The sequence below is a fragment of the Sylvia atricapilla genome, chromosome 3, assembly GCF_009819655.1.
Source record: "Sylvia atricapilla isolate bSylAtr1 chromosome 3, bSylAtr1.pri, whole genome shotgun sequence".
Taxonomy (NCBI): domain Eukaryota; kingdom Metazoa; phylum Chordata; class Aves; order Passeriformes; family Sylviidae; genus Sylvia; species Sylvia atricapilla.
The window spans coordinates 72,920,854-72,948,437 of record NC_089142.1 but is presented as its reverse complement, the minus strand read 5'-3'; the positions used below and the strand labels follow the sequence as shown (position 1 = coordinate 72,948,437).

General features: G+C 34.3%; 1 protein-coding gene across 1 annotated transcript in view; it reads right to left on the bottom strand.

The window, feature by feature from the left end:
- Nucleotides 1-340: 340 nt before the first annotated feature.
- The window catches only part of WDR27 (WD repeat domain 27), an 88,086-nt gene continuing 60,842 nt past the window's right edge, over nucleotides 341-27,584 (bottom strand). Inside the window, exon 24 of the mRNA XM_066314360.1 lies at nucleotides 341-595. Within this exon, the coding sequence (XP_066170457.1) occupies nucleotides 548-595 (48 nt within the window). The 3' untranslated portion in view covers nucleotides 341-547. The remainder of the gene's footprint in view (nucleotides 596-27,584) is intronic.

The following is a 27,584-nucleotide window of genomic DNA, read 5'->3' as shown; positions in this document are numbered from 1 at the left end:
TAAATAGTAAACCACTAAAATTCTGCCTTCAAACAACATCCATGCTGTTTCCAGTAACCCCAAAGAAGTATAGCAGAAGGACTCTAATGGAATTTCAGAAAGACATACAATTCTTCTTTCTTTCAGAATAATTTAAAAATTTGTCACAAACAGATCTAGCATTAAAAATGGAACACTTTTTATTTTACTTGCATTTTCAGTCTAGACTAAAGTGGTCCCTCTCTGGCAAAGCACTATAGAATGCACCTATAATAACCCAAGAATACCTTTGAAAGCCACTTCTGTGGTGATTTGCTAGAATGAAGTCTGAGTAGTCTCCTCCTTTTTGTGATCTTTCACTCTTATTTTTGTGATAAAGATAACAGCTTGTACAACAGAAAAACTTTTATAACAGCTTTAGGAACTTCCTGAAAATAAAATCAGAAGAAAACTGTAGTTTTAAAGGGAATATTCTGCCACTTGCTTCTGGCCAGTTACCAGTCTCCTTTCTCTCAGCAAGTCATTATTCTCAGAGTACCACGGCCAAGGCTCCACAGGCTGGCGAGTATCAGGGTAGAAACAATCGGAGTTTGCCGTCCAAGGTGGCTGTGGTGAGCTGCAGTTCAAAAGAAAAGAACATATGGCTTTAATGGAGATCTTTCCAGTAAGCACAGTTTGCTTTAGAGCAACAAACCAAATGAAGATCATTAAGATGATATTTAAATTACTTCTATGTTAAGAGGCCCAGGATTCATTAAAATAACCCATAGACTCTTCTCAACCAAGCTAATCTGAAAATTCCATTTCACTTAGATTTTTCTTTTCCAACTATTTTCAAATTTGTGTCAACATCCACTAACACATCAACAGTCTGTAAAACTGAAGCATATGTTAAAACCACATAGAAATTCAAACAGACTTCACTGTGTATGACTCAAGAAGGGAATATGGAAGAAATAAGAAAATGAGCTGGAATAAATGAAGATGGAAAATACTGTGAATTAAATCAGGCATACCAACAAACACAGTCTTCTGATTTTTATTGGTGTTAAGTGTAGAGTAAGAATTTCCTTTGTAAGAAAGTATACTGAAAAATTTTATGAACAGGCAAGTCTTGAAGATATTGCATAAAGAGCTTCCAGCTGCATTAGCTTTCTTTCACCAGGCTGAGAAGATCTTAATTATAAAATAAGAGGCAATACTATTTTCTGCACTTACTCCTACAAACAAGCTTGAAAACCTGTTGTATCTCAGAAATGGATGATCTACAAATGACATCACTTATTAGTCATTAAAAATTCAAGGTGTTTACTCCTTGCATATTAGGATTTACAGTTATTTCTCAGCAGTGATAAAAAATCTGAAGGGCTGGAACCAAACCGGCATCTCAAGCTCTGACCAGTTCATCTGGTTAACTTCTTGCATCCTCATTTTTCTTCATCTGTTCTTTCTTTGATACATTGATTCATTTGTTTTATTCCTTTGGATAAAGGAACTCTGTGGTCAATAAATTGACCGTCTATCAATATCTCCAATGATCAATTCTTCTAATCTCTCATAAGTGTTATCTCCCAAGACAGTGACTCATAATCCCTTATTTTCTTTTTTCTTACTCTCACTTACACAACCTGAAAATATAGAATATCCAGAACCACAAAATCTAATTTCTCCAACTCTACTTTTTACAGTTATCCAAGATAATAACATACTTCCAAAGACTTGCAATATGTCTATATCTAGCTCTCCACTTACTATTGTGTTTTTTATTTAACTCCAGACAGCAACTAAGCACCACAGAGCCACTTGCTCACTTGCTCCACCCCAAGCAGGATGGGGCAGAGAAACAGAAGAATAAAAGTAAGAAAGCTTATGGGTTGAGATGCAGACAGTTTAATGGGGCACAAAAGGAAGAGAACAACAATAATGTTAATGATAACAATAATGATGAAAGAATTATAATATACAAAACAAGTGATGCACAATGCTCACCACTCACTGGCCGATGGCTAGACACTTCACAAGCAGATGCACTAAGCCAGCTTTCCCCTCATTTTATATACACTGAGCATGACATCATGTGGTATAGGATATCCCTTTGGCCAGTTTGAGTCATCTGTCCTGGCTTTATCCTTCACAACTTCTTCTGCCCTTCCAGCCTTCTTGCTGGCAGAGCAGAAGAAGCTAAAAAAATTCTTGACTTGGTATAGACACTACTTGGCAACAACTGAAACATCAGTGTGTTATCAACATTATTGTCATACTAAATCCAAAACACATCATCTACCAGGAAGAAAATTAACTCTGTCCTTGCCAAAACCAGGACATATTAGAAAGATGATGTAAATGTAAACTACCTAAGTAGTATGTCCTTTCTAAATTTCTGTAGCCATTTATTGTGTGGAAAAAAAAAAAAAAAAAAAAAAAAAAAGCTTTTATCGTTATTTCACGTAGTCAAAATAAAACTAATGTAACCTGAGAAATAAGAGATTAATTCTACTTTATTACAGGACATAATATAGAAACCCCATTTAGCTTTCAATTTAAAATAAAATTATTTTAAATGAAATGAAGTTTTACAAGATCTAAGAAGGTCATCTTGTCCGTCTTCCTGCTCTAGGTGCAGCTACAGAAAAAAATCAGATGGCTTTATTTATGGCTTTTTCTGGCTAAGTCTTGAAAAATTTCAGTGAAATTTCATAACTCATTCCAGTGTTTAAGTGCCTTCTTAGTTGTCTTACTTTTTTTCCCTAGTATACAACCTGAACCTCAAAGATTGCAATGTGTGGTAAATCCTCCTGTGATGTCCTCTTACAGCACTGAAACACAACTTGGCTTCTACCTGCTAAATGCATTCACTACACTGCTATTATATTCTGCTTTCAGGGACCTTCTGTTTTCATTAACCATTAAAATTATCCTTCTACTCCAACTAACCACCTCTATGCTTTTGGCAGCACCAAACCATTCACTGAATTGTTGGGTGAAATATAAACACCCACCTTCTGGCTTCAAGATCCCTCTTTGTTGCTCATATGCTCTAAACTGTTGTCTCTCAAGTCCTTCTTCCTTTCCCCTTTCTCTTACTTTTTCCACTTGTTTTCCTTGGTAGTTGATAAAATGAGGTTGGTCTTTGACTGCATTCTCCTGAGAAGTGTTAGACTCAATATCTTGAACATATATCCAATATGCTCAATATCCAATGTATCTAACTCAATATCCGTGAACAAAAGGAACTATACCTATATACAGAGCCAGTTGTTTTTATTTAGCCTAACCAATGCTTTAAGAGCCTAACAAAAACCAATTACTAGACAGTTAACACACATAATACAAAAATGTCTAATTATTAAAGAAAGATTTTATAAAAATAGAGGGTTTGATGGGGTCAATTGGTCATTAGCATCCTGAGTTCTTTCAGTGTTAATGGTGATTTTTGTCATCAGAATGACTTTTTTCTTGAGTTATATATTTAGACATTATATGAGCTAATGTAAACTAGCTCTGCTCTTGCTGAATGGAGTGAAAGCTTGTTGCACTCTAACTAAGGAGACAGCAATGAGAAGTGGAGCAGGATGAGTAGAGACAACTGGGAGATTCAAAAGCACATTTCTGATCCAAACTCAATTGCTAATACACACTCACAGAGAGCCCAGTTTAGCCTTCAGATTTTAGAATAAATTCTTATGCCTGACAGCTGAAAAAGCATATTCACTTATGTAAGTGGCATACTTTGTATAATCACAGAAGTTGGAAGAGTCTCACAAGGATAATTGAGTTCAGCTCCTGGTCCTGCACTGTCCCCAGGAGTCACACTACGTGTCCAAGAACACTTGTCCAAAAGCTTCTTGAACTCTGCCAGATTTGTGTTATATTTCAAGCAATATAGAAATTCTAGTTAATAGTGTAATGGCAATATAATAACAGAGAAAGCTAATTGCAATTTGTATTAACAAATTAACATAGATAATTAATATTAACATATTAACATAGATAATAGGAGTAAATTAACTAAAAATTTAGCCTGTAGGACCCTTGAAATTCCTGATTTATCACACTTAAGAGCTATTCAAATTGATTAATAGTGTTCTCAACTGTATTTAGAACCATAGAAATCTCAATAAGATTTTTAAAAAATGTTTAACTTATGCCAATATTACATTTCCCAATAATGTGAATATGTTACTTCTTTCAAACCCCTTAGCTCCCAAACATGCTACTCCAAAACTGTTTTTTACATTAGATTTGAAATCTCTATAGCAGTTAAGTCAATATACTACACACCATTAAAAAAGAAAAAAAAAAAAAAAAAAGAAAAGAAAAAAAAAAATAACAAACCAAAAAAAAAAAAAAAAAAAAAAACAAAGCAAACTCCCAAACTAATTATGTCTTACTATTATGTATTCGAATCTTGGCATCAGTCCTGTGAATAATTTGACCTCTGTAAAGGTTTCCTATGGGACAAACACTAGAACATTATGGAATATTATGAAAGTGTGGACTATTTTCTATATTGATGGATATATGAGGGAAGAAAAGACCTTCAAGTAGGGCAGAAGAGAATATTGAATTTCTGTGCATTTTAGAGCCTTTTACCAAAAATTCAAGCTTTTAAAATTACCTATGACATCTGGCACCAGGATGAGGAGGAGAACAAGTTCTTGAACACAGTTCTCTTCTACTTCATGGTCTGCACAACATATGGAAGTTTATCGGATATTTAAGCTAAACCAGTGACATGTAGTGTTGGAAGGCGGTCAGTTAACAGTATGATTTTCAAGACATTGTCTACTGCATTACCTTTTATATTAACACAATGTATATATTTTTCTAGAATTGCCTTTGGTTGGAGGGAAATTTGTTTCTGTAGTGATATCACACAGGAAAAAAGCAAAACCCAAAACAATGTTGCAAATTAGAGACCTGGATTTTTTTAAGCCACAAACACAAACAGTTGAATTTGTATCGAGATGCATCAAACTAATATCTAACATTCTGTTTTAATATTTCACACAACACACATATGTATGCACACATATATATATATATGTATATGTTTATGTATACAGGGCAGGCTTCAAGAAATGCTGTACTTCAGGAAATAACAAGAATCAAAGCAATTTCAGCTGGTTTCATGTTACAGGTACCTAACGTCCTTTTTCTTTCTTTTAGTTAGTGTAAGTATGCATAATATGAAAATAGGGGCACAAATTTTTAAAAAGTCCATTAACTGCACAGCAAAAAGTGTCATCTGGCCAAAAGTCCAGTATCTAAGCAGAACAGATGGGAATATACTTTTTAAGGGGTTAGTATTTTCAGCTTTCATTATTCAAAGTATTCTATGAAAATAAGAGGCCACAAGTAGAACCAATGAACTTGAATTTTGCATTTGTTTCATGACTAGCAACAAGCAAGAGCAACAGGAGAAGGAGACATTATGGATTTGGATTTTACTACAATTTTCCTGTTCAGAAAGTAGAGTCTAAAGCAACATAGAATTTCATCACCTTTACTCCTGAAGATCTATAGTGCATAGGCTTTACCAACTCTGATTTTGTACTTTAAGCCAAGAACAGAAGACACGCAAGTAGCACTTTGGAAAGATTTGTTTTCTTGAACAATGAGTGTTTAATTTGACAGCTGCACTCTTAAGCATTCAATCAGTTAGATCAAAGCCACATGGGGTTTTTTGCAGACAGAAGACAAAAGGTTTTTTTTCTTAAGATAGCTCTCCTATTGCAGAAATGAAAATTGAGGAGAAAATATAAAAAAACAGGTTGAGAGCTTTTAACCATAATTGCTTGAGGTGTATCATACACACATAACCATATAGGGGTAAGTACATGTATTACCACTCAAGCTGAGGACTTCAGTTTTTATAGTACCTGTAGATGACATGCTCACATTTTTCCTCCCACTATGCTCAGTGTATGGATAGGGTTGATCAATTTGAGTGTCTCTAATTCCTGTATTTGATATGCTTTGCATATCAAAGGTGGCTTCCCTATTCAGACTCAAGATCAGAGGCCACCATGAATAAGACATTAAGCAACTGTTAAAGGACCCACTGATGATGTCTATATAGAGATGCTCTGGGTAGGCTTTTTGCCTTAAAGAGGAGAAAGTTTTTTCTTGAATTGATAGGAAGGATAATTGTATAGGAAGCCTAATTATTCAACAGATTTAAGTTGTAAGAGGAAAACTCAGACTTGGTAAGCTGGGGCTGTAGAGAGGTCAAGGAATAAAAATATTTTTCCAGACAACGTAAATGTTCAGAACCCCATCAAAAGCATTATAAAAATGTAACAGATCCACCATATCCAGTATTTTCACTAGTCACACAAACAAACTAACAGATATGTTTAAAGATAACTAGGTATAAAAATATTCTATTCTTCCTGAACAGGACTGGAATTTCAGCCTCTTCAGGACTCACTATTGCTGAGGTTTATTAATTTGCCTCTCTTCTATGCTGTCTTTAATGTAAAGCATAACTCCACTGCCAGCAAGGTGCAGTCTGTGTTCACTATACACTTTGTAGCATGTACTGCAGTGCCTCCACTGACTACCCTTCTTCCACCAAGTTTGTGGTAAGCCTAGCAGATCACCCAGGACTACCTTCACTCAGTGCAGTTTCCTGGTTTCCCATCTTATTTCTTCAGTTTTAAAACCTTTTTTCTTCCCTTATGACTCAGATTAAGTTCATCTCCTCTGGACAGATGTTCCTGGAACCTCCTGGGAAGTTTCTCTAATGCATAATACTTTTAATGCATTACTACTTCAGCACTTGCATTTCTTTGCTGTCAGCCTTCAATAAATACTATTTATGTGCTCATTAAAAACAGAATTCTCATCTATTTCACTTAACATGAAATTTTATAGGCAAGTAAAATTAGTAACTCCCAATAATTCTTTTGTTAAAATTGATGTGTTAAAATTACTCAATTAACTTTTCTTGGACTCTTCATTACAGTTCCATTTCAAATTAGGTTCACAAATCTGGATATACTGAGTTTGGTTGTGGAGGGTTTTTTGGAGTTGGTTTGGTTGGGTTGTTTTTTGTTTTTTTTTTTTTTTTTTGGTGGGTTTTTTTTGGGGGGGTGGTTTTTTTGGGGGGGGGTTGTTTGTTTTTTTTTGGTTTTTTTTTTGGTTGCTTGGTTGCTTGAGATTTTTTGCTGTTGTTGTTTTCTTTGAGGGTTTTGGTTTTTGTTGTTGCTGTTGGTTTTTTTGTTTGGTTTTTTTTCTATCAATCCCTGCACACTCTACATTTCCTTCATACTACCATATTATTTTTTTTCTCAACCTAAATAACTAGAGAAAATATTACCAGTAAATTAGTTTTTCTTTCTAATAAATAAACTGAGTTGGCTTGTGTTTGAACATGTGTTCAAAAGGCAGTCACAGTAAATGTCTTACTGCATATCTCAGGTCTAAAATTAAGAAACTACAGACATAAAAGTTTGTAAGGAAGAACTGTAACTGGAAAGATCAAAACCCAGTAAAATGGAATAATTTATTGAATCTTTTCCTAGGCTAAGGAACAGAGCAGAGGACTAAAACACCTCAATACTGATAAAAGTATTCAAGTCAAAAAAGAAGAAATTTTAAAACAAGACTGACCCATTTATGTCAAATACTCTCTCTCATCTGAGGTTCAGGCAAACAGTCTTACAATGCATTCAGCTTTATTTAAATTAATAAACAGGCCCTCATACCTAAGGTAGGATTTTTTTTTCCCTTGGCAAAGCTCCAATTGACTTCTTGGGGGCTAGGACTGTAATTAAGATCTTTAATTTACAGTATGCATATGTAAGCCACATTCAGTTGTTTTGACTTCCCTTGCCGGATTACAGATGCACAGAAAGCTGACTCTTACTTCAGACTCCTGAATTATACTTTCACTAAATTAATTAGTAATTTTCCTATCAAATTAGGAGCAATGAGGTATTTTTGATGTGTTTGAAAAACAGAGTTGATGTGTGTTCAGAACACATCTCAGACAGCAAAATCATACTGCAAGGACATTTCTAGTTTCTGCAGACTTCAATGTTCTAATTCAACATTTTTCACAGGACCCACACCATCCTCAGTGAGACTGGACAAGGGAGAACTTAGTCTAGAGTCTTCTGAAGAGCCACAGAGAAAGTAGCACAGTACTACCAACGCTTGAGACACAGTTGCTGCAGGCAACACAGGAAGAATCAAATTTTTTTCACTCATTGTGTAAGAACTGAGAAGTGATTTTGAGGTTTTGTTCATCAGTGACGCAATTTGTGACATACTATCCTTCACATACTATTCCTCAAATTGCCAAATATGGTTCCTGGCTACCTTGTATACAAGTTTGGCTTTTTTTAGCAGATGCTAAATTGTGCTTGCATCAAGTCTCCTGGAGTCAATAATAGATAATATTCCTTGAGATCAGTAGAGCATTTCTTGAAATGCAATGTCCAAAACTTGGTAGAGTGTCCCATGTAGTGATTTAGCACCACTGATGTAGATTGGATAAACTACAAAAATTGATTGATGTCTGACATTCATATGTTGCCATCCCTCATTCAATGCACTTAGTGCAAAACTCGGCAACCAATAGTATGTCTTCATGTGCCAGTCATGCCAGTATTCCAAGAAATAGGTTTCTAATTTATCTTAATTAGAGGCACCATGCTAATCACCTGAAGCTATTTCAATCTTATTTCTGTCACAGATAAAATAATTTCTATTCCTATATCTCATTACCACTGCTAATTCTTCTCTGGCTTCCATTTTCTTTCTATTATATCAACATCAATAAGAAATTGAAAACATACCATGAACATTTCCTCTGCTTTACTCCCCCTATTGGTAAAATCATGCTGTAAATTAACAATGCATGTTTATATGGGCATTTAGACACAAGTTCATATCCATAGATATACATAGAGTTTATTGTTACTTTCTTCAAACTTCAATAGTTGGTTATGTATTGGTTGTGTTTCAGATAAAGAACTGGTGTTTCAGATGAAGAATACGTCAGAGTCTTTCTTACTGAGCCCAAAAAGGTTCAGAAATATGCATTTAAACAAGAGTGCTATGTTAGTTAATATTACTGTCTTTATAAATACACATCAATTTACATATAAAACACAACAGCATTTAAAATGCAGCTGGCTTGCCTCAGGATATTACACTGAGGAAGCTTGAAATGTCTTACTTCACTGGTTTATATACATAAAAACTGTAGAAGAAATAAACCTATCCATTGTTACAGTAACCCAACCTAAACTTTTACAATTTGTTATATATTTACAGTATCTAAACAGCCTGTAAGCATCCATATCTGGAATTTATTTCCTTTGAGAGTTCAAGTCAGTACTTCTTTGTTTTTTGATAAAAAAGCTGAACAGTTTCAATGTTCCTGGATGAAGCCACGGTCCCATTGGAATTGAGAGGAAAGTCACCAGCAACTACAAAGAGCTGGAAATAATTTCTGGGGTTTTGTGGTTTATACCACCAACAAAGATTACCACTTCTGCTTTAGGTATTCATCTTGACTGTTTCATCTGGTTTTTTTAGTCATAAAAAGAGACTCACAGAGCTTTAAAGTCTTGCAGAGATTGAGATATGGAATAGGAATGTTACAAAAATATTTTCAATTGTAAGAATAAAGAAAGACTAAGGAGCAGATTCTCATTCCTAACCAGATTTAAACTGGACAATTCTACTGGTTTCCATGTTGTAACTCCACTTTTTCATTGCTTTGACTTGTATCATAGTCAGTTACATCTCAGATGCAACTGTTCCTTTTACCAAAATATTTCACCATGGAATTCATTGTTTAGATGGTCACCTCAGCTGTCCATAAAACGGCATAAAAAGAGTAAGCACTTCAAAAAGGAATCCAGACCAGCACACAGAGTAGGAAGATGTTTGGCAACAGGGACAACAGAGGAACAACAAAATCACAGAAATGTCTTAACTGCCATCCTTTCCCAGAGTTTGGCTCCTTACCCAGGATGAGGCAGTGGGAAGCTCACTTCACTCAGAATTCATGGTCTAGAACATGTTCCTGAAAATGGTTTTTATGGCCTGCATTACTGTATCTATTAGCTGATTACTGTATGCATTCAAAGACTTTTCCTCTTTTAGCTTCTGAATGTTTTATTTAATATTCACTTCATATATACATATTTGTGTCTGTGTCTGATGTTTATATATTACAAATAGCTAACACTTTTAGACCAGGACCTACATGGTTTTGAGTACTATCAAAGAACTGATGCTGCACAAGAGGAGCTGATGGAAGGGAACCTTCAGTAGAGGTCATAGCATGTGGCTGCAGTTATGTGCAGGGGTTGGCAGCATCATTTCCAGATTAACTAAATAATAACCTGCACTGACATTTCACCACAAAGTATAAGACATGGAATGAAAGAGTATCCTAGATCAAGAAACGTTTATCTGTTCCATATACAATCAAGATCCATTTTGTAATTAAAATTTTCTATCCCCAAACTTCCAACTAGAAGTCCGTTCCAGGCCCTCACTCATTTGATTACTACATAGGAAACTAGGAAAGAGATGACAAGCTTTTCTATGATCATTGTTTCTCAGGAATACTTTTTGAAAATTTTATGAAAAGACTATAGAATTCCACTAAGAACTCTGCACTACTTCAGGATTTCAGGCAATTCTCCCTTCTCAATAGCTCTCTATCTCAAGCTCTGTACAGCAGACACAAATTTGCATCATCAGAAGACGGTTGGCTGCTGATTTTTTCAGCCACATAGCCACTTTTAATGTGGGTTATTGTAACAAAGGGGTTGTAATAATTACAGCTCATTGAAGACCATCTAGCAGTCAGATTGCTGTCCATTTGCCCAGAGAGATTGTGGACCCTCCATTCTGGAAGATATCCAAAAGCTGACTGGCTCTGAACAACCTGCTGCAGGTGGCCCAGCTTGATCAGAGGGATTGGACTGGTTAACTTCCAATAATGTCTTCCAGTCTCAACCTTTCTGTGATATTAGGTTGGTGAAGCAGAGATCTGACAATACTGCATGATGAAAAACAACAAAGAGCATAGTCCAGTTATTTGGTTCAACCATTATTACATGAGAAAGAAAGTTCCAAGTCTAGTCAAATTTGTGTAGATTAAAGTAAAATCCATTTAAGTTTTAAAAATATTTATAATTAGTGGTACTTTCAATATATTTTTTATTTGGAGAATACTTTTTACTCTATCCTTACAATAGCAACTTTTGAAAGTCTGCAAAATACACTTGGAACTCAGATGGCTGGACAAATGATCAAGAATGTTTTCCAGATCATTTGTTTTAATGATGGGTTTGAAACAACTTAAATGTAATCTCAGACATTCTTCAAAAGCCTGCCATAATCTCTGAGGCTACTAATGTTTGCATGACATCATTGACGTTACAATTCTGTCTCTTCACTCAGTAACTAAATAAACTGAGGAAAACATGAAAAAGAGTTTTTACTAGCATCCCACTCAGGTGTATAATTTCAAATTCCACTTCAAAATCTGGACATTAGCTCACAGGAAAATATACTAAAAACCCCAAAATTCTTTCATGCAAACCTAGTCACACAAGTGTAATCAGGCATTCCTCTTCAAAAAAGTAGTTTTACACTCCTAATTATCCTTGAAACACCAGAGGAATAGATTTTTCTTTCTGAAACTGAAGCTTGTATCAGAATTTAACAGCCTCAGATTTCTTCTTTTATCATTCCACACTCTAATGACTGAATATGTTTATTCAGAGTATACTGTGGGGTTTTTTTACCAAAACCCAGATATTCTCATGCAATTTCCATATTTAAAATAGTTACTTAATTATGAAATGATGTGTCACAAAAGACAATTATTGAAAGAGTAAGCCTTTTGTATCAAAGTATTTCTTTTACTTGTTGCATTCAACATTTTCAAAACAAAATGCAAGAGTAAAAGGAAATTCTCAAAATGATTCATCCTGAATAGCGTTGTTTCTATCCCCATTTGATATTTACAAAATTTCTCCAAGTGGCATAATGTCTGTGTTACAAAAGGTTTGAGAAAGAACAATTTTTTTATAAAAAAAGGTCTTAGGTGTTAAGTACTGACCACAGAGGCCCAAAGCAGCATAATGAAGTCATTTGTGCCTGGCAGATCTAGACCAAGTTTAAAATAACTGCAGGTGGATGCATTTCTTCAGTGTACCTACATATACAGTTTAAATTGTCACCATCGTTTAAAATATTTTGAAATAAAATGTATCAGATTATCAGCTCAAAGAAAGGGATATAAAAACAACCATATCATTAAAACATTTAGAAATTCCCACAGTGGCTGGAGGCATCCTAAATTTTGCTCAGTTTTAGTTTACTTCTGGGTTAACAATTTAAATAAAGAAAATAAACAATTATTAGTTACTAATCTTATATGCTTATACCAAAAAGTTTACTACTGAGTTGTATTGCATTTACTTTAACATTTTTTTTAAATACCACCAATGCAATTTTTAAAGAATATTAAATTAATGGAAATGCTAAAAACCCTCAGTTCTGCCCTACCCTAAAAGTATAGTGTGATCTTTTTATGTAAGTTAAATATTCTAAAGCCTCCTAATATTTACTGTTGACCTTAAGGACGTGTATTCTGAAATTTATTAAAGCAGAAGTACAATGGTTAAATATGAATCATTCCAGATATTAATTAAATCTATTAATCTTGCTGAAAATGGTAGAAAACAATGAAATTTGTATTTGCATCTTCCATACATATATGTATGAAACAAAGTTTAACCTGGGATTTAAATTCAACCTTATGCATGAGCTGCAGAATTGTACCTTCTTAATCACAGCAATAAAAATGTAATTTCACAAAAAGATCATTGCTCTAGTATCATATTATCACTTTCCCAGAGAATGAAATAGATTCCACTTTGTAAAAAATACTTCTGGAAGCAACTACTGAAAGTAATTCTTAAGATGAACTTTGAAGAAGAGGAGAAGCCAAATGTGTTTTCCATATATAATGAAGTAAAGTTGCTGGCAGCCAAAAGCCATAAAACATAATGAGATGTCACCACCAGAGAAAAGTACCTTCCCACTCCTTAGTGACACATTACAACTGTCTGTACATGAAAGAGTACATTAATATCATTAGCAGCAGTGTGCCTTTATAGCCTTCACAGGCTCTGTTCAGAGAGTCACAAGCTATTGTCACTTGGAATTTAACACAATAAAAGATTTAGGATAAGTCCTAAATCTGAGTGCCCTCCTGACTTAAAATGGGAAAGCTCTCTTGTCAAAAAGTGGAAGATGATTTTGTACAGTGCAGGCACCTATCTAACAGTATGAGCAGCTGCATGATGTGAATTTTCCACTCATGATCACCACAGAATGTAAAATCACCTTGAGGAGAAGGCCGTAATTCATTTCACTTTTGCCATTCAACAGATGGTTATTCTAAAATTTTTCAAACACTCCTAATATTTTGGGATTATAATTGTTGACATTAGTAATTACAAGAAGTGGGCCAAGATGCAAACTTTTAATGGCAAAATAGGGCACAACAGTGGACACATAAATGTAGATGACTCTTGCTAAGTGGAACTTCTCACATAGAATGAAAGACCTGGTATACCACTCAGGATATCACAGGAGCGAAAGAGGGAGAATTTACATGTGTTATACAGGTAAGATATTTTTTAAAGTATTGTTTTCTTGAATTTATAAATATATTCCAAGTTACATAATACAGAATAATTAAAAAAACTCTCTAGTCCTGTTTTGATTATATTTAATTTTATAAAGACATTTTTAAGATGAATGAAATCTTGTGCAGATTCACCTTTAAATCTTTTAATTCCATATTTTAAGTCTTAATGACTAAAACTTAAATATGTCTCTTCAACAGTTTCCTATTCCTGTGTAAAATATTTGATGAGGGTGTACTTATTTCTTTACTTGTAATCTTGTACTTTTACAAAGAGTAGGTCATCGCATTTGGAATACTCTTCATTTCTCCACAAAAAGAAGCAAGGAACAATAGAAGGAAAATGTGAATGGATTTCACTTTTCACTTTTCATTTTAACTTTAGTAAATTAAAAGGCTTAATCTTTCTGGTAGCTGAAATAAACTTGTCAAAGGTGCAATTTTAATTTCCTCACCACTACAATTACATAATGCAATAGCAGGCTCATACGGAATTATTCATTTCATATTATGAAGATTATTTATAAACAATTATTTAATGTTGCTTGCTGCCATTTGGGAAAAAAAGGACTGATCTGATGTTCATAAAAGTGATAAACTTTGCTTTTTGTCAGCTCCTCATTAACCTGTTATCTTTTGGACAGCATATATTATATATCACAATGAAAAGCTGAAATGAAAATATTTTTGTAAAAATACAAAACATTCTTTTGAAAATCATGTTTTAATTTATTTTCTATTGTCATTAGCAATTATGCAGATTTCTATTTATGTTTTTGACTATAATCCTACAAAATATGAAAGGCCCTAAATATGCACCATTATAAATATTTCCTCTAGCTAGCAAGTCACACAGAGAACACACATTTTCAACAATATTATTTCCAGAGCACTTTAGCAGTTGTATAGCTTGCTATAAAAGCAATCTTCAAACCGTATGTACACACATCACTAGCTTAGACACACTTCCAGAATTTTCTTGGGAGTCCCTTTGGATTGAGCTGACATCTTGCTGCTGAAAATTCTCCCCAGCACTTTCACAGCAGATATGCACAAGCTGGCACTACTTTGGAGAGGAACACAGAGAAAGCTTCAAGAGTAATCATATCAGGGAAAATAAATAATATGCAGTAGTTCTTTTTAAAAAACCTGCATCTATGTATTTTTTCCAGGAAAGACGGTGATTACCAAAAGGTCATTTTGATTTAAAGAAGATACCCGACTATAGACATAAAGATTCACAGCAAGTTGATACTCCTTTTTGTGATATGGTCTCTAGAGGGAGAAAACACCAATTGCTCAAAGTTACAGATATCAGTGTATAAAAAATTAAATTATCTTCCACAAGAGCACTGAGCAGACACTGATGCCAAGTGTATCTTCACGCAGTTCACAGAATTCCTCACGCCAAATGGAGAAGAAATGGGTCTTCTGGGATTGAAATGCATCTGATTACGTTCAGCATTGGAAGGCCAGTCCTCTTCACTATGTATGTTCAGTTTCCTTTATTAATTATGTGCTAAGTAAATTTGCTTTAGCCCTCAGAGTCATGCAATATTCCTTGGAGCAGATTTACAAAGTTTGCATTGATGATTCCTTCCAATCCATTAAATAGGTCTGGACTGGTAAGCAGTCCTGAAATCATGACATCTCTACCATGCACATGATGTGATTTTCTTGAAAGAATGATGCCTTGCTTTCCTGTATATTAACTGAAATATAGTTTCTGAAAAAGCAGAAACTAAAGGACTGTATTAGAGCTTCAGATAAAGACAAATGATAGAACCAACAGGGGAATCCTAAACTGGTCCTGGAGAAGAAAAGCTGGCATCTTCCAATAAGTGATCCTGTTAGCAGTAGAGCTATAGCAATAGAGGAAAAATGGAAAAGGTCTATTATGGTTGAAGCCATGGCTAGCAGCAGAAGCTCATGGCATCAGCTGTTTCAGGGGAAGCAGAGCTCTGTACTTTTTCTTTCCTTTGTACTCCCCTGAATGGTTAACACATAATATACATAAGCACTGGGGTTTGATCCAAGTTGTTAAGAGCTTCCTGAGCAGCCATGCAGAAGGTGAGAATGCCTGGACCAACTAATCCTTAAAATCTAAAACCAAATTCTCCACTAAAAACACCCACATTTCTCTCAGTAACTAAATAAGAATTTAAAAAATGAACAAACATGAGCTCCTAAAGAGACAAACAGCAGAGAGAATGTCAGGTTTTCCTGATATTTCTGCCTAATTCAGGGTTTAAATATCCAAATGCTTTGCTCTGTATGTTCCTCTTTTAAAGAGTGGAAGTGGGGTCCCAAACCAGAAGCAGAGGTGAAGCTCAGTCTATTCATTTAGGAGACAATAGGAGGTCAACGGTGCAAAATCAAGACACGCAACATAATCAAGACAAAGAAACTAATGTGGAAGATAAATATGCAGAATATAAATAAAACACTGCCTCAAAAGAAATTTACCTCTGCTGGATAGTTAAGAAGAGAGGTGGTACATCCTCTAAGAGTTTCAAAAAGTAAATAATGGAAAATTAGAAACACATCCTGTGGTATTGCAGAAGCTATAAAAGCCTGGAGTCTTGTTTTCCGCAAAGTTTGCAGGTCAGTTTTAATTTTATCCTTACACTAAGCTTGCCAAGGTAATTGGCAGATATAGAAATGTGCATGAAAATTTATGAAAATCGGTTCCACTCATCTGTGTGAAATATTTACACAGAAAATAACTACAAAAGGACTAAGAAAGTCTTTCTTCAGAGTTTCAAGATGTTAATATTGTCCTGAATAGGTTCTGAGAAAAACCCTATTGTATCTGTACCTTTCCCACAAGAAGCCGTTAGTGTATTTGGGTTCCCCATTTATTGTGTTATATAACATCTTGACTGTGGCTTTAGGTATTACTCCAGTAGGCTTTGCTACTATTTGTTATCATTTCATGACAGCCTCCAGACACAACACTGCTCCAAATAAAACAGCTGGCTGTTTCCACTAATGTCAGTCAGAGCAATCAGTCAGTCGATCTTGCACTTTGAGCGTACAAAACAAAAAAACACACTTGCTTGTATTTTAAAATCACTGTCAAATTAAGTACAACTACAATGACTAACCTTTAGACAAATTCTCTATTTAGAAATAGATCCTGTCTCCAACTATCAAGATTTTTCACTATACATGCTATGTAATGTCCTAGTAAGGCCAATCAAACCCCAAGTTCTTGGCCTGAAAAGCAGACTCCACAGCCAAACAAAATAGCACTGGGGATCTGTTACAAACATTTAATGAAAAATTGTCAAACCCAGCATTTTCAGTCCTGTGACTGTATTTTCTATCACAAAGGACTGAAATTCTTTCTATAATTAATTAAGCTATTTTCCAGTTTTTCTCTAAACTTTAACAAGTATTTGAAAATGCTGTATCTTTTAAAAACAACACACTTACTAAAACAATTTTCGTCCCAGAACACTGGGATTTAAAAATACATTTTTATAAGCCTGGAAAACTGCATTCACTCACAAAAGTATATGTGACACTGCAATTACTATTGCAGTCCATCCTTATGTGCAATGATCAAGAAAATCCTTTGTATCTTACATGCAAACAACATGAGAATCCACTGCTGCAGAATACAAATTTTCTCCCATTCAGCTATCAGAGCAAATGTTTTCTGTTTAATGATTTTGTTCTTTTTAATTTTTTATCATTATTGTTATTGAGTTAGTATTTAATTTTTAATCAATTATTATTTCTTATTCTTGTTGAAATGTATTACATTTCTAATGTAATGTCTTGGAAATATATGGTATAGCTCTTTTTTATCTACCTTGTATTTACTGATTTTTTAGTATTTTTCATTACCCTTTCTTGTTTTAAGAATTTTTCATCTTATAAATGTTCATTCTACCCTTTCCTGCAACTTTAAAGCTTTGCACTAGAACTGAGTGTGAACATACAATCATTTTTTGTTATTGTTTTCTTTCCTTCTGGACTTTGTTCAACTTCTTTTCTGTTATGTTTGGTGAGTTTAATTGTATTGTTAATTGCTAATTATTGTCTCTTTTTGTCATGATTTAGGAGTTTGGTGGGATAAATTTCTATTAATTCTTTTGAAGATTAATTTTTTACTGAAATCACTGTCTTATATGCCCCAAAGAACAAACTTGTATTTTTTGGTATTTTTTTTTTCCTATAAGTTTTGCTTGAGTAAGATTTATCCTTTAGGTCATAGGCAGATCAAAAACAGAGAGAAATCTTATTACATTTTTACCTAGTAGATGTATTTCCTTCAGGAACAAAAGAATTTTCAAACAGAAAAAAAATCTTTTCTCCTCTTCTTTTTCCAAGTGCCAGTACAAAGCCAAGACCATGAAACTGTCAAGGTTTGACCGGCACCCCCACTTCTAATGTGTCACCTTCCAATGGTACCTTTTGAATAAAGCAACCTGATTAATAATACAGTTAGCCTTCTGAGAATCTACTATTCCATATGTGAGAACATAAAGTAGAACTATTTCGGCATGTAAATATCTAAATACCAATGGCATAAGCTCACACAAGTAAGAACTGTATACATAAAGCAAATTTCTTGCCTTGGTTCATGAAAAAGTCAGAACTTAAAGCAGTTGTAAGACTGATGAGTCACTTTGAAACAGCATATCCTTGGGCTGCCATCATTCCCATAAAATTTAGTCCATAAGGAATATTATATTGCCCTACAGAGCTAATAAAGAAACTTTTTTTGAAAGACTCCGACTGATGTACATTAAAATTGAGAGGAAAGTATTCAAAACACTTTTAAAGAGGACAACTCTACTCCATGCCCATCCTCAAAAGCATGAGTTTCACAGCACTCTGCATGAAGATATGTAATACCCAAAAAGATTAAATTAAAAAAAAAAACCCACTTGTAAAGATCTATCTGCATTTTTCATGACAGTTTATCTTTTACACATTTATGAGTACAGACCTCAGAGACAAGTTTTACAGAAGAAAAAAATTTAGGCTACCAGGGATTGCAATTGAAGTACCCAGCAAACCCTTGCCCTAATGACATACTAAGTTTGTTTATTATGTATGTGAATGAAGGAGTGGCCTGGCTTCAGCTGAGCAGGTGAACTGAAAAGGTTTACCTATAGGAATGGTCAGCAAGCACTTCAATAAAGAATCTGAGATTCATCTTTCTCTGCTTTTGTTGAGGCTACTACCTTGGCTAAATAATGCTTCTTTTCTAGCATGAAATTTCATATTGGTAATCCCTACAGTTTCTTTTCTAGTCATCGCTGTTTCTCCACAGTATTTTCTACTTTTCCTTTTCTTTTCCCCTACTGCAGTGCTTCCTTGTCAGTTGAGATATTCCTCTTCTGTATTCCTTCTCTTGCCTCAGAGGCCCAGTCTCATACATTAACATATCAATGTCATCTGACTCTTCCTCCTCCCAATGTAAACACTCCTTAGTTTCTGTGTCTTTAAAAGGCCTGCTGTTGTCCACATTTGTTTCTCCAGTTACAGATAATCATCATTTACTCAATAACAAAGCATGAACTGTTTGGAGTCAGGTTTGGTCAGGGTTTTTTGCATTCTTCTTGTCTAACATACCTTTGGCTCTTGAATTTCACTGAAACAATTCCTGATATTCTTTTAAATTATCTGTTCCTAGACATAATTGACAATAAATGTGTCATCTTCACTTGCTTCTATCAAGCTGTCTTCAATACAGCTGACAATGCTTTTCCTGGATGTTAGATCTCAATTGGATTCCATGTTTTTTGTCTATCCTGATTATCTTTAATCAGTCCCTCTGAAAAGCATTCTTATCTCCCAATATGTTCCCCAACAACATTTCACAGAAGTTTGTTCTTATTTTTCTCTTTCCCCCACTTACATATTAGCTTTAGATAATGTCAAGCTGCTATTTCTGTAAGCACGACTTACAGTTAAAACTCTCTTCCAGACCGATCTACATGCCAGTATAATGATTCACCATTTTTTCAACTCCAACAAGATTAGAACAAGGATCTTTATTTCTCTTTCACAAGGGCAATTTTCGCTCAAACCTTCTCCGTCACTGTAGACAATAATATGTCGCTGAGAGAGGAAAATTGGAAATTATCTGCTACTTAAATTTCTTTTTACATCATCACCTCTAAGTTATGTGCTAGTCCTACAATTTTTTCTGCTTAGGACCTCAAGGATATGGTCTTCCACATTAATTGAAACAACTAAAACATTTATCTAGGTCTGGGACCCGTTGTAACCTTGTCCTTTTACCTCATCTGGTTAATTGGTTTTATCCTTCCTTTTTTTTACCATTATCACTGCTTGATGCAAAATGAAACTGTGACTGGACACCACCTTCCCTTCTTTATCTTCAGTACAAGCTAATAATTTTCACCACCAAATTTCCAAAGTTTGTTCCTGCATCAATTTTTGGGCATTTTGTTTACAGGAGCACAACTAATCTGTGTCAGACATAAATGCAACATATAATTCATTAGCCTGCCATTACATTCAAAAAAATCAAACACCTGTGGAATGCTGTAAAGTGATAATTAATACTACATCAATGTATTTTTACTTGCATGGCTAGATATTTGAAATTCAAAACTAAATTAATAGGTATCATGGGAAAACCAAAAAGATGATGCGTGAGTGCCAAAGAAAATTTCTTCCAAGAAGTTTTAAACATAATTGTAATAATCTTTGGGGTTACCTGTCAGGGTAGTATAAAGTAAAAGAATGTAAGGTGTACTGTTAGTCTTTGAAACTATTAAATCTTGAAGGTTATTAGGAAAAATGTCCATTTTTGATAAAGTTTTTTTCACATAATGACCTAAACCTCCACACAGACTTACAAATTCTTGTAAAAGTCTTCACAGACAAAGAAATTCTTACATGTTTACTCTGAGCAACATAAAGAAGAATCAGTTGGAAGCAAGTAGAGGAAAATAACTGTGATTTAAAAATTTAAAGAGACAAATATTATTCTTTAATTATACAATTCTTAAAATTGAAAATGTTTACTATTTTCAAAAGATTTCATAAATAGTTATACATAAACCTATAGTCTTTATATAACCTCTCAGTTTAAAAAAGGAACAAATTGCATCAGCAATAGAAATATTACTTGCAAGTCTTCAAAAAAACCCAAAATGGGCATTCAATAAAAATTGCTAATGCCAGGCACAGATTAAAGTTCTTTGGAATGTGAAGATTTAGCTATAAGCATGCTGAGTGTGGGACAGATGTGAAATTCCACTACTCTCAGTTGCCCACACACTGACCATAGAATTACTCCATAGCAGGATACCATCTATAACAAGTGACGGTAAGCAATCTCTGAGTGCTGTGACAAGCAGACACACAATGAATGCTCATGAAGTAATTCCTTAAAAAGTGTATGTGTTCTTACCTTGTTGCAAACTCTCTGGCTCATCTGTTGGAGGTTTAGAAAATTCCCTAGTGCTTGTCTAAAAGAAATACATCCTTAACAAATGTCTAGAGTTCAGTGAAAATAGATAATTCTGTCTTCTTTATTTCCCCTGTGGGTTCATGTGGGTTTTTTTCCCCTTGCTGCATCTTTCTTACCTACATTTAATTCACTGTCATCCTTCCTTTCCATTTCTATCCTACTCCACTTCTGACTCAGCATCATGCAGTTTCCAAAGCAGTTTCCATGAACAGTTTACCTACAGATCCAAAGCTATGCACAAGCCTAGATGGTGGCTGTATTTCTGGCAACATCAGTGCCCTGTCAATAATTTTGACAAATGTGCAACACTTGACAAATAACACTTTCTTAAGAAAGTTGGCCACATGAAAGTTTTCCATTATCAGCAATTCTGCATAGAAAATCATTAAAAAACAGACCGGCAAAGATGGAAGTAACAGTTCGGTTTTGCTACAAATACTTTTATGACTGATCTTGTTCTGGTACTTGATATAAGGCAAGGAACAAAATTAGAGAGTGGTGATAGCATCAGGCCACCACTCATTATTCATCCTCAGCACCCACTGAGGTCCGTTAATATGAGACAGAAACACATGAGCTACTCTGCAAATATTTCACTTTCTGAAATATTCGTTTGTATGAGATTTTTTTAAAACCTACTACTGAGCTGGCAGATGTCATCAACAGTCCCTGAAAGAGTTACAACATTGCACCTTTGTATCACTGGCGAGTGATTTTCAATATGGACAGTTATAATCAGGAGCTGTATTGTTAACTAAGCCAATATATACTTTATTTTAAAACTGTATTTGGGAGCATTTGCACTGACTTACAAAAGTAAGCCAAAAATGACATTTCATCATTGCTGAATTTCCAAAGCAAAGTAGTATTATGTACTGTCCAGCTGAGCCACTTACTAATAAGAAACTCATTGAAATTACAATCGGGCAGGCAGCTTGGATAAGGACACATGGAAATCAAAAAGGGCTGTCAACAGTTCCACAAGATTTAATTATCCACACATGGTATCAGATCTAGCTGTGCAAAAAATATTTTTTCAGCTGTACCAAGAGGAAGAGATTGCTGCCTAATTTGACTCTCATTTAGAAATATTCAAACATGCAAAAGCACAAAAATATCATTAATTTGCTTTCATGTGCTTCAATTCCATGGAAGACTTCTTTGTCATTATCCATCAAAAAAAAAAGGGTTTTATTTTGCTGGGAAAGTTATTTAACTATTATAAAATATATGCATTTCTTTAATACTATGAGGAAATAAATATCTTCAATGACAAGTGACGATGTTTATAGCATTACAACTCTAAGCAGACTATAATAGCAGGCACAAATGGTTCAAGTTAATGAATACTAGTAAGACCTGAAGTTTTCTTCAGAATAAGATGGCAAGTTATAGATTTCCTGATGATCTCTAGAAGTGTGTGCACATACAGAAAGTCTTACTTAGTCATGCACCACAGAATAGTGATGTGATTTCAAAATCAAAAAGGGATAATCTACTTTTTCATCAACACTAATATACCATCCAAGAAATGAATTGTGAAATCAACCTGTAGCAAGGTAAGAGTTTGGTTTAGATTCACATTTTGAATTTTGGAAATAAATGAAACCAAGACCTGATTTTTCTGATTTTTTTATCAAGCAAACTGGCAGTGAAATCAAATATGCTTTCAAATTTTAGCTTGCACATTCAATTATCGATGTTGATCTAGAAACAACCTTTCAGTTTTGTAGCCTTATTCAACTACAGTTTTCTGAACAGCAAATTACAGAAAAAAACCCAAAAGCCCTTAATTGCAGCTAAAAGAAAGGCTTCACTAGTCTGTCCCAATCCTCATATTGTTAGGGAAGTAGGGGTATAAGAAAAAATGGAGCCATGTTACAGATTTCAACAACTAAATGGACAGGTTCATATTCTCACACAACAAACCATAAAATTACCAGTAGCTCACTCCTAACTGCCCTTACGGCCATTTCATGTGTCAGAATTAACCAATACTAATGCAGTGTACTCACTTTGTTGTTTTTTTCTTTGTGATCCCTTCCTTCCCTCCCTTCTCCTCCCTCCCTCGGCCCTGCCAAAAAATTGAGCAGTGTAGACTATTGTCAGGTTTACCAAAAATATACAAAATAATGCAGTAGAGAACTGCAATAGTGTCTTCTCATAAACCAGTGAAAGATACTTCATGAAAGTATCATGCTATGATACTATCATGCTATGATTGTAGCAGCTAATTCATGTTACTGAAATATTTTTCAGAACAGACAAGAGCAAGCACACAAAAATTGCAAAGAATGTCTTTCTGCTCACTTTCTGCTTTAAAAATATGAAAACACTTTGTCTTAAGAGCTGAGAGAACATGTGTTAATAATTTGTCCAAAAAGAAAAAAAGTCAGAAATTAGTAAACAAATGACACTCTAAAATGAAAACATCCACAAAATTCTAGCATGATTCAGTATGATAATAGCTGTTTACAGCAACATGCTTTTCTGTTTTTTCTTTGTTTCCACTTAAAATATTTTTCTTTTGCTATTGTAGGATTTGCATTTTATAGAAAGACATTAGATTGGATTTAATGAAGAATAAACCCAGACTAATACTAATATCCTATATAGTACCCAGACGAACAAAAAGAAAAAGAAAAGGCTACTTTGCTGGTTTGTCATGGCTAGATTGCAATTTGTCATCTCTGACATAAATATATTAATATAAACCATTAAGGATTGAGAAGTGCATTGGCATATGAGGATTACATAGGAGGCATTGAAATCATCAGAAATAGAAGACATTTTTAAACAAAGGACTGTACTACTAGACGTGTCATTCTTAAGAAAGAGTCAACAAAATGAAACTCTGCTCTAATAAGAAGGTAACTGAAGTGATTCACTTCCATACTAGAAAAACAATTCAACATTTCTCCACCACATTTTGGCACACAAATTTCTTTCAACTTCAAAGTTTGGAAAAATTCTGTGGTTTGGACAGCAGGACAAGGGTGCAACTGTATACAGTATTGTGAAGTAAAACCATGTTCTTCCAGAAGAATGCAACTATACCAATTAATGTAAAGAGTTTATTTGTTTTTAAAGCTATTGCAATATATGTAATCAAATATTCTGATATTTCACTATTTTATCACAATCCAGGAGCTATACCTGCCTCAATAATTATAAACTGAGTTGTAAACTCTGATTTTCTTTGTTTAAATATAAAAACCCAGTTTATCAAAGTATGCCTAAGAATGAGACTGCTAACTGTGAGACTATTATGTTTGCAGTATCTTCTCTTTTTTTAATGTCGCCTCAAATGAGTGGTTTTCACAAGGCTAGCAGAACTAGCTTAGCATGAATTAAAGAACACACCTATAAACAGAGACCATTACAGTCATTCAAGCCATAGCGTCTTCCTGAAACTGTCCCTCCCAGGAAACTCTTAGACCACCCATGATACATCCTATTTAGGAGCTATTTGTTATTGATGGACTCTCCCAGACTGCCAATGTATTATGACCACCCATAATGAGTTTGCTTGAGGAATGCATCTCAGGCCATTCAACAACAGTTAGTTAGAGTCTCCATGAGTTGACTTTATAAAGGACTAAAAGCTCAAGTACTGAATAAAAGATCTAACAAACAAATAAGTGGTAACTAAATAACTGACTTGGGAGCAGCTTACAATTCCATCCTCAAAAAGGATTTGTAAACTAGAAGCCTAAATCACTTGAGTGTTTTTATATCCTGCTATTTAGTCCATAAACCAACATCTGTCATACATACCTTACACTCTTTATGCATGACAGCCCAAAAAAGTACAAAATCTTCTGATTCATTAATACTGGCTGCATGTTTTTGCAATCTGCCTACATTTCCAGACTCCAACATCACTCTCAATAAAGAGCTACCATTGTCTTGTGAGCATCTCTGTCATGAACATTGCTGTGTGGTCCAGTTACACTCCAACAGAACACTGTTCCCACCAGCTGCTGTGTAAATCTCAGTCACTCTGCTGATCTTTTAGTTTTAACTGTAGCAGAATGTATTTGTACTTTCACATCTTTCCAATTTTTAAATCTAGAAATTTCTAACTTAGAAGCATGGTGGAAATGAAAATGAGAGTATGCATATTGGATATGGTTTGAATATCATCCACTAATGACATGTAACTTAAATTTAGCTCTTAGGAAGCCCTACATTCTACATCTTGACTATAACTTATGGACTCTCTCATTTGTTTTCCTTTTGAACCATAAGGCCAAACTTTGTGTCCATCAGGCACAAAATAGCAAACATTTAACAAATAAAACCATGTCAGAAATAAAGGCATACATGGCTAAGTTGAAAGGCACTTTGACATCTAATATATAATTTCCTACTAAATTAAAGTAAGTGTTTTTCAATACTGTTTTCTATACTTTCTTATTGGCACCACTTCTTTGAAACCATTGCATGCTAAAACTCCCAAAATAACTCAATGGAACAGGAAGTGTTTACAGAAGTGGGACCTTTAAAATTATGACAGTTTTTAACTCCAGCTTTAAGCACTATGATTTAAACACTATGACAGGTTGGCCAGCTGCACTGATGTCAATCAAATGGATTTCAGATCTGATATTATACAGTTTTTTACAAAACTTTTCACTGAAATAAATAAAAATATCTCTCTTCTTTAGAGTTTCCCACATAGCATAATAGGTTAACAAAAAACCTCTTCCTCCTCTAGCATAACTCTTAACTATATAACTTAACAAATATATTAACATTTGTTTTCTTTAACTTGCTCCTGGGAAACAGTTTCTTTTACTTCAAAGTCCATCACACTCTTTTGTTTGCATTTCCTTCTTAAAGTGGCCAGAACTGCTAGCTCTAGCTAATTGTACTGCTCCTCATCACATGCAAACAGGAGAAAATATGATTCATTTCACTGTACAAAACTCCATCACATCAGTCAATTTTAATATATTGATTTCATATTAAGCATATTTTCCTTGAAGTGTAATATTTTTCTTTTAAAATAACATATGTGTATGATTGTAGCCATTCTAACATACACCACATAATACACAATATGACTTAGACGACAAGGGGGCTTATGAATCCAGCATTGCTTCCTTTCCATAAAGGTTTTATTTTCCGCTGGATGGTACTCATCCTTTGTGGCTGAAAGATTTGCAATGTCTATATGTGCTTGGATAATACAAACTGGGATTCAAAATATATTTTCTTCCTTAATTATTCCACCCTGAATCTACATGCCTACAGAAAGAAAGTTCATTTTATTGCTAGGTAGTCCACCTTTTCCTGGAAAATATTTGACAGACAGCAAATTCAAAAGACAAACAATAGTCTTAAATGACATATTTCATATTTCAATATTTTCAAGAAAAAAGAATATTCTGTTTTAAAAAAAAAAGGCATATAACTCACACTTGAAAAAAAGTGAAATCATTTATTTCACACAGACCTTTGTATCTTGAAATATTGCACTTAACTTTCATGAAGGTCCTTATTATTTATAAGATTTTTTAAAACTCTGTGGCCATATTTAAGTAAAAGTAACAGGAGCTGTTCAAGTCATGGGATAGCAATGCTTGCATAACACTTGGTAAGTCAGTGGGAAAACTAGCTAAACATGCCAGGCTAGCAGCTTCCCAGTGGAGAGTGTATCATATTCTGCAGTGCAAACAAAACATTTTTAAGTTGAGTCATTCATGGACAGAATTTGTTCCAACCTTCAAATATAAAGTCTGAAGTTTGCAAAGAGAAGGCACTTGAAGTAAAAAACACTTCTCTCAGTAAGTATCATAGCTGCTTACAAAAATTATTGATGGAAAACCCTTCATTTCAAAGGAGATGCCAACATTTCAGGTGCTAGCTGGAACCTATTCAAAACTTTCAGATCACATCTAGATTACAAGCAAAATAAAAGGTAGCCCATGTCCATATTTCACACTAAAAATCAGTATTCCGCAGGGCAAAGAAGGGATTTCAGAAATCCTTATGAATTCTGTAATGAACTACAGCTTGGGTGATCCTCATTAGGTATTTTTTTAACCTTAAGATGAGTACTAAAGATATTTCTCTAAAATGGCCCTCTGAAAAAAATTATTTTTCAACACTTTCTTGGTAGCTATTATTTTTTTTGGCATGACAGCTGTTGATAGAAATCTATTGTTACAACTGATGTATTCCTATAGACTTTTGGACTGTTTCTCAAACAAAACAAAAAAAATTCTCAATTTTGTATCAAAGTTCATATTAAAACAGCCATGACAAAAGAATGGAAGGAATTTAATTTCTAGTTAGAATCACAGGACAAAATGTTATGTACTCCAGAGACAATAAAATGCTGCCATGTATAATGTGAATTTTAGTTTACAGTACATCTTCTTGGAAGTTCTCAAGATTTGCCTAATGGTTCTGTGTATTACTTCTAAGGAATTCTAA